Source organism: Manis pentadactyla, chromosome 10, assembly GCF_030020395.1.
Source record: "Manis pentadactyla isolate mManPen7 chromosome 10, mManPen7.hap1, whole genome shotgun sequence".
NCBI lineage: Eukaryota > Metazoa > Chordata > Mammalia > Pholidota > Manidae > Manis > Manis pentadactyla.
In genome coordinates this window covers 93,377,424-93,385,293 of record NC_080028.1, presented here as the reverse complement: position 1 = coordinate 93,385,293, position 7,870 = coordinate 93,377,424, and the positions used below count along the sequence as shown (strand labels likewise).

The following is a 7,870-nucleotide window of genomic DNA, read 5'->3' as shown; positions in this document are numbered from 1 at the left end:
ACCCCACCATCGTTTGATGGGGGTGGTCACTTGGCAGGCCAGAAAGGAGCAGGTGCCATCCTGACTGGGTTTATAGCAACCCAGGAAAAGAAGGTGTGTACAGGTGAGGTAGTTGAACAGTGATGGAGCAGAGTGCACTTCTGCCCAGAAGTACTGGGAAGTTAAGAGTTAGGAGACTCCCAGGGGTTGGTAATCAGAGAAGGCTTCATAGAAGAGGCAGCAGTGCTGGACCTGAAGGACAGCTGGGCTTTGGATGGGCAGAGAGGAAGGGAGGGCGTCTCAAGAGTAGGAAGCACAGGAGGTGAGATGTGGGGTCTGTGACCGCAGAGTGGCCAGCTGCGTGGGCAGAGAGGAGTCGGCAGCATCATCATCCTCATCACATTTATTGACGGCCCCTGGGAGGTGGGGCTGGGGACAGAACATACAAAGACAAGGACCTGCCCTCAAAAAGGTTCCATTCTAGGGAGATGGGGACAGAAAAATACAGAATGGTCTTTCCTGGGGATAGCCCACTCTCACCTGTGCAGGTCAGAAGCCCTGGCCTACCTTGCCCCAGAGTCTGGAGCATGAATGGGGCACGTAGTAACCCCACGGCCACGGAGTCCCTGGCCCCACAGCTGGAGCCTGACCACCTGGCTCCCAGGTGGTGGGCCCCAGAATTGGGGTAAAGTTAAGCTCAGGACATGATGAAAAACACTCCTGTCAGCCTTGGCATTGTGTGAGCCCAGTGGAGTGGTGGGGTGCAACAGACCCCCTAGGCAGGGCCCCTTGGGGGAAGCAGACACCTTCCCAGGACCCCATGAGTAAAGTTCTTTCATTGGGGCTGGCCCATCACCTGGGAGGCCCTGGGGAGAAAAAAGGCAGAGTTTCCTCAGCGCCAGAGGTATAGTACCCTGCCCACCCCACCCCGGCCCTCTTCCCGGGCATCTTCCAGGTGACCCACCTCCCCAGCTCAGCCTCCAGGGCCAGGGCCTGCCTGACGCCAGGGGGAAGGGCCTGCCCCTCCCCCCACCCAGACAGTGGGGGAGGAGGAGGAGCCACGCATCAAGTTTGTCTGGGCCCCCCTTTGGGGGGCCGTACCCTGGATCCTACCGGTGGGGAGGCTCTGGCTGCGAGGGCCGAGGGCTCAGTAGAGGGGCTGGGCCAAGGGGGCACCCGGGGGAGCCCTTCAGTGGGGGCACTGGGCGGGAGTCCAAGGGGGGCAGGCTCCGGGGCACTGCTGGTGGCCCCCGGGCAGCACCGGTGGGCAGGACAGCAGCAGCAGGGAAGGGCTTGGGGGGATCCACAGCAGCAGTGGGCGCTGGCTGGGCACACCGCTCCCGGCGCCGCAGCAGCTCCTGCAGCTTCTCGGCCTGGGTCCGCCTCAGGTGGGCCAAGGCACGGCCTCGCTGGAAGGCGGGCAGGAAAGCCTCCAGGCTCTGCTCCCCCAGCAGCAGCTGCTCCATCTGCTCCTGGGACAGGAGGGAAGGGACAGTGTGGAAGGAGCACCCCCAAAGACTGCTCTCCCAGCCTGAATCCCGTCCAATGGCAACCACCCCACAACTGGGGGACGGGGCACCTGAATTCCAGCCTGGGCCTGCCTCTGACTTGCTGAGTGACTGCAGACAAATGTCCTCTACTCGCAAGCCTTGATTTCCTTACTATCACCCCACCTGCTGGGTCAGAGATGAGGCAGGATCAGAGATGGGGGCATGCTTGAAGTAGAATCAGGGCCACAGCCCTTCCTCCCCAACCTCGGTGGACTCCCTGAGCACTGTGCTCCCAACCCAGCTGTCCCAGCTGGCTGAGAAACCTGCCCTGGCTCCTCTGTAGACCCCGCCTATGCTACCCTGAGCCATTCATAGGGGAGGGGGGCCAGGGTGGGGTGAGTGGGCCCTGTGGTCCAGTGCAAACAGCTGGACAGCAATGCCAAGGGCTGTCCTGGGGGCCAGGCACTCAGGGCAGGCTTCCTGGAGGAGGCGCTCTCAAGCCTGCAATGTGAGAATGAGGTGGGGAGATAATACAATGGGTCTCCCTCCCTTTCCCCAAGCCCAGCAGCAGCCCCCCTCACCTCAGCCTCCTGCTCTGCTTCTTCCAGCTCAGCCTGCAGCCAGCCCAACGCACAGTGGGGGCTCCAGCGATGCATGCTCTCCTCTGAGGGCCACAGAGGGACAGTGTGAATGGCCCCTGCCCTCAGAACCCCAAGGCTCCATCCTGACTGTGTGATTCTGTGCTTTGCTCCCCCTCTCTGGAGCCTCAGTTTCTCACCTCTACAATGGCCACGGGACTGCTTTGTACCCTGCCCTCTCAAGGTTCTGCCCCCCTCCTAGTGCAAGAGAGGAAGCAGGGGCTTGTCTCCTAGAGCAGCCCTGGCTCTTGGGTATTGGGCCCCCTTTTTTCCCACTGCCCAGGGTTCCCCTCTGGCCTCTCCAACCCAGCTCTTCTCCACTGCTCACTTCCCCAATTCAGTTTTCTCAGTTTTTGAGCAGCTCTCAAACTTGCCCAGAGAAAGTTCTGCACAAGTTCCACCCTTCAGAGGCTAGCACTTCCTCAACAAGGCCAACCAGCCATATGGCCAACAGCTCCCACCCAGGCTCTTCTCCCAGCTGCCCCCTCACCTAGTCGTTGCAGCTTGTCTGCGCAGCTCTCTGCCACCTCTCGAAGCTCCTGGTACTTGATGGCCAGGGCAGCCCGGCCCATCTCCAGGCGTGGCCGCAGTGCCAGGTTCTCCTTGGCTCGCGCGTAGTTGGAGGCCAGGCATGCCTCGCGCTCCAGCTGTAGGCCCTGGAACTGCCGGCACAGAAGAGACAAGAGGCCTGCTCATGGAGTCTGCCCACATCCACCTACTGCCACCCTGGGTGACAAGCCAGAGGCACCCCAACCTTCAGGATGGCAAGCCAACAGGTGGAGAGACTGCATGAGGCCCAACCAGGCTTTGCCTCCCTGGACCTCAGTTACCTCTTCTACAAAGTGAACTAAAAACATCTATCTTAAGGGGGTTGTGGTAAGACCTAAGTGAGGAAAACTATGAAGGCCTCTACAAATGTTAGTTAATTTTTAATTTTTCAATTAATATGTCTGCTCAGGTCCCTGAAGAGTCCCCCTCCCTCCTCTGTCCCATTTTCCATGCATGGGCAGCTTCCCTCTCATTCCAGGCCTTTGTCTGCTTCCTCCTCAGGTGTTTGTGCCGAACACACTCCCCCCTGTATTTATTTACTCTCTAGTGATGTCTTCCCCTGTCCCTGCCTGGTACTCCCCTCAAGCCACCCTCTCTTCCCTTCACACCCCCTCCTTCTGCCCTCCAGTGGAATCCCCACACCCCAAGGAATACACACCCCCTTTTCCTCCCTGATCCCCTAGCACCTGCTCCCAGCTTTTCTTCTCTTGCAGAAAGCAGACCCCCTTTCTTCCCTGGCCCTGGAGAATGCTTTTTCCTTCTGTTTCTAGGAGGGCCAAGCCTCCCCTCCCTGCCTCTGGAGAACGCACTACCCTCCATCTGTCCCCTATAGGATGCACATGCCCCTCCTATCTGCCTCCCTCCAACATACACTTTCCCTTACTGGCCCCCACAGCAACCAGCCCGGGCCTATCTCCTGTGAAATATACAACTTTCTCTTATGGTGGCCTATGGAATACACACATCAGCTTTCAGTACCCCTCCCCAACGGAAGACACAAAGCCCTCTCTTGCACCCCCAGAATGCAGACGTCCCTCCCAACGGCCCCCCCAGATGTCAAACAGGCCCCTAGTTCTCCCTATGGAAGGCGCCTCCCCTTTCTGGCCCTACAGAACGTGGGTGTGCGAACCAGGGCCCCCCACAACATAGCCACCCCGTCCCCGGAACACACCTCCCCGGAGCATCCGCCGTAGGACACGTCTCGCGGCCATCCCGGGGGTGTACGGGTGCCTCCCCGAGTCTCCAGCGCCCCACCCTCCCCAGGCCAGGTCCAGGGGCCCCCTCCCCAGGGGGCGGCTCCGCGGGGCCCACTCGAACGTGCCAAGCTCCCGCGCCCGCCGGCGGCCCCGCGGCACGGCCCGCGCGGCCCTTTGGTCGGTCGGCAGGTCCGGCAGGCCGCGGCCCGTCCCCCGCGCCCCCCGCCCGCGCCCCCCGTGCTACCTTCCTGCTGAGCCGCACGATCCGGTCCAGCTTGGGCTCGTCCTGAAGCAGGTCCCGGAGCTGCCCGGTGCTGAGGATCCCAAAGCGCCCCGGGCTGCCGGGCTCCGGCCCCGCCCGCGCCGCCCGGGCCCGGTACATGCCGCCCGCCCGCGCCCCCAGCTCGGCTGCTGGCTCGGCCCGCTCGGCCCGCTCCGCCCCGGCTCCACTCCGCTCCGCTCCGGCTCCGGGATCCGGCTCCGGCTCCGGCCGCGCGCGCCGCTCCGCCGCCAGAGGGCGCCACGCCCCACTCTTAAAGGGGCCGCGGCGCGGGCGCTGGTGGTTGGGGAGGAGGGGGCGGGCCGCACCCCTACCCATCCCGGCAAAGCCACGCAGCGTCGCGCTGCCCCTCCAGCACCCGACCGCCCGGCGAACCCACCCCTGCGGCGCTCCGGACAGCGGAGGCCGCCCACCTTCGCACCCCTCTCTGTGCCACCATTCACCACGCCCCCAGGCACGGACTCTCCCACCCCAGGCGTGTACAGTTTGCACGGCTAGTTCGCATCTCCCCTTCGATTCGCACAATTTTCCGAGTTTAGCTAGTCGCCAGGAGCTCCTGCCCTGCTGCTAACTTGGACAAAATCATTCACTTCCCTAAGCTTTAGTGTTCTCTTCTGTAAAATGGGGTGAGGGTTAGAGATGGTGAATGTTGCGTGCCTTACTTGCAGTGAGTGAATACCTTATAATAAGTTATTACTTTAGTGATGAGGAAACAAACTAACAGATGATGTCGCCTCCCCAAAGTCACCTTACAGGTAAATGATAGTCTCAGTTCTAGTCTGTGCGGTCCACAAAGCACATGGTGCCGCGAGGGACACTGGGCTAAGCTCTGCGGGAAGGCTCTCGGGGCTGGACATCGCCTCGGCTCTCAGAGAGCTCAGGGATTAAGTCAGCCACGTTCTCACTCAGCTTACTTTAGTGCTAGACAGAATGGTCACCACACGAGATCTTCCTCTGTGATTCCTGGATGATGCCAGAGGATGTCACATCCCTTATCTTCACAACTAGGCGTGGCCAGTGGCCATTGTCAGGAAACAAGCACTCAGAGACTGACTTGTCTAAAATCAGACAGTGATGAGTGAACTTGTTCCACTTCAGCCAACTACTAAGAAAGCACAGAGGAAGAACCAGGGCAATCAGAAAGGCTCACTAGAGGGGGTGACATTTGAGCTGGGTTTTAAAGGATGAATAGGAGTTCTGAAATTGAAGGAAAAAGTAATAAAACCAAAGAGACTACTATAAGCCAAAGCATGGGGACTGAAAGAACCCAACAAGGACTCTCCCAGTCCAGCCTAAACACAGTGGGTATGGTGGAGATGAGAGAAACAAAAATGATAGAGTTGGGCAGGACAGGCTTGTTGACAGACTATGAAGGTAACACTTTTTCCACATTTTTACGATAACTGAAATTTGGTTTTCTCCTTCAAGATTCAGCTGAAACATCACCACCTCCTGGAAGCCCTCTCTACCTCTTCAGGCTGAGTCATGTGCCCCTTTCCTCTGGCTACCAGAGTCCCAACTCTCCCTCCACCGCTGTCCTGGGCATTACCAAGAGCCCCTCCACACTTCGCAGTTTCCTGGCTATGATCTCCCTGGTTCTGCTCTGACTTCTCAGGACCCACTATTTCCACTAAGCTTCCAGGGGTCTCCTAGACATTCCCCCTACCTGGCCCTCCTTGACCTCTCCTACTCTGGGCTGCAGGCCTTCATTTTCAGAGGTGCTGGTGAGAGCTGATGGAAGGTTCCTGCCTCAGCTTGTCCCCACTTTCTCACCAAACCCACTTTGTTCAATGCCCTGTTGAATGCCCCACAGCAATGTCCCATGTGAACTTCAGACCCCCACACCCATTCCTGCCACTCTCAGTAGATAACTCACTGCCCATCACGTGGAGAAGCTTCCGTCACTTCATGCCCCACCTCTGGATTTTCTCTGTATCTAACCCAGCACCCTTCCTTTCCTCCCACCTCCAGGAAGGGCAGCCTCTCCTCCTTCCAAAGCCAACCCAGGTCCCTTGTTGTGCATCTCATCTCCACCTGCCTCCTGCTCCACTCTTCTTTCTCTTTCTGTTTCTTTCTCCTTTGATTTCTGCCTTTAGACTGATACCTCCCTTTCCCTACCACCTCCAATATTTATAAAGTATCCCATATGGGCTGAATGCTTGTGTCCCCACAAAATTTATCTGTTGAGGTCCTACTCCCCCATGTGATAACCTTTGGAAGTACGACCTTTGGGAGGCAATGAGGTTAGATGAGGTCATGAGGTTGGGGCCCCCCACAATGGGATTAGTGTCCTTAAGAGGAAGAGAGACCAGAATTCTTTCTCTCTCCACCACGTGAGGACACAGTGAGAAGACAAGACTGCAAGCCAGGAGGAGAGCTCTCACCAAAAGCAAAATCTGAGAGCACCTTGATCTTGGACTTCCCAGCCTCCAGAATTGTGAGAAATAAATGTCTGTTGGGTAAGCTACCCAGTCTGGTATTTGTTATAGCAGCCCAAGGTGACCAAGACATAACCTTTACACTCCGCACTCCCTGTGCCCATTTCCTCACCCTCCTTGTTCCTGGACTCAGTCTGACTCACCCCCCCATCTTACCATTTTAAGGGCACTGCTCTCACCAAGGTCATTGACCACCTTGCTGCCAAGCACCACCCCCTTCACATTCACTGACCGCCATCTCTTTCTTAACCACATAGCAGTCAGACCCTAGACATGTCACAGCTGTCAGGTTGCTGAAAATTAACAAGTCAGGTGATATCAAGTGTTGGTGAAGATGAGAAGCCACAGAAATGCTTATGCACTGCTAATGGGAGAGAGAATCAATTCACTTTGGAGAGCTGTTTGACAAACTGGTGATTCAAAGATGCTTATATCACAACATGCAGCTGTTCCCCTCTGATGGGCAGAAGAACAGTCCCCAAAGGTGTCCTCATCTGAATCCCTAGAACTTGTGAATATGTTACCTTACATGGCAAAAAGAACTTTGTAGATGTGATTAAATTAAGGACCCTGAGGTCAAGAGAACATGCTGGGTCATTCAAGTGGGGCCCACTGTATATCACAAGGATCCTTATAAGAGGGAGGCAGGAGGGACGGAGCCAGAGAGAAATTTGAAGACTTTGTGCTGCTTGTTTTGAAGATGGAGGAAGAAGCAAGGAGCCAAAGAATGCAGGCAGCTTCTAGAAGCCCGAAAAGGCGAGGAAATGAATTCTCCCCTAGAAACTCGGGAGGGAGCATGTTCCTGCCAATACCTTGATTTCAGCCTAGGTAAACCCATTTCAGATTTCTGGCATCCAAAACTGTAAGATAATAAATCTGTGTTGCCTTAAGACACTAATTCAGTAATTTGTTACAGAGGCAATAGGAAACTAATACAAACTCCTAGAAATTTTCACTCTTGGACAAGAAGAAAAGAGCAGGATTGTTAATAGTGGCTCAACTTGTAATAACAAAAAACTGGAAACAACCTAAATGTCCAATCCCAGGAGAATGACAAAGGAACTGGTGGACCTTCATATGGTGGAATACTTCATACCACACAGCAACAGAAATGAGCAAATTACAGCTACACGTGTCAATCTGAATGAATCTCACAAACAACACAGCATCAAAAGGCAGGCTCAGAAGAGTACATGCATTATAACACTTTATATTAAGTTTAGAAACATGCAAAACTAATCTTGATATTGCTTGGGGATATGTACAAAGTAATAGTATGGGAACAATAAATACCAAACGC

At 56.1% G+C, this 7,870-nt stretch overlaps 1 protein-coding gene across 3 annotated transcripts; it reads right to left on the bottom strand.

Annotated features, from left to right (window-relative positions):
• Nucleotides 1-363: 363 nt before the first annotated feature.
• On the bottom strand, nucleotides 364-4,333 carry VPS37D (VPS37D subunit of ESCRT-I). 3 transcript variants are annotated; one of them, XM_057487232.1, is made up of 5 exons: nucleotides 4,097-4,333; nucleotides 2,598-2,769; nucleotides 2,051-2,133; nucleotides 1,093-1,445; nucleotides 364-845 (listed from the first exon to the last, which is right to left on the bottom strand). In XM_057487232.1, the coding sequence occupies exons 1-5, from the start codon at nucleotides 4,232-4,234 to the stop codon at nucleotides 815-817; spliced, it is 777 nt and encodes a 258-aa protein (XP_057343215.1). In that variant the 5' UTR covers nucleotides 4,235-4,333; the 3' UTR covers nucleotides 364-814. The 3 variants fall into 3 exon arrangements, with proteins under 3 accessions (XP_057343215.1, XP_057343216.1, XP_036743282.2); XM_057487233.1 differs by having other exon boundaries at nucleotides 1,081-1,451; nucleotides 4,097-4,331; XM_036887387.2 differs by having other exon boundaries at nucleotides 1,093-1,451; nucleotides 4,097-4,331.
• Nucleotides 4,334-7,870: the final 3,537 nt, after the last annotated feature.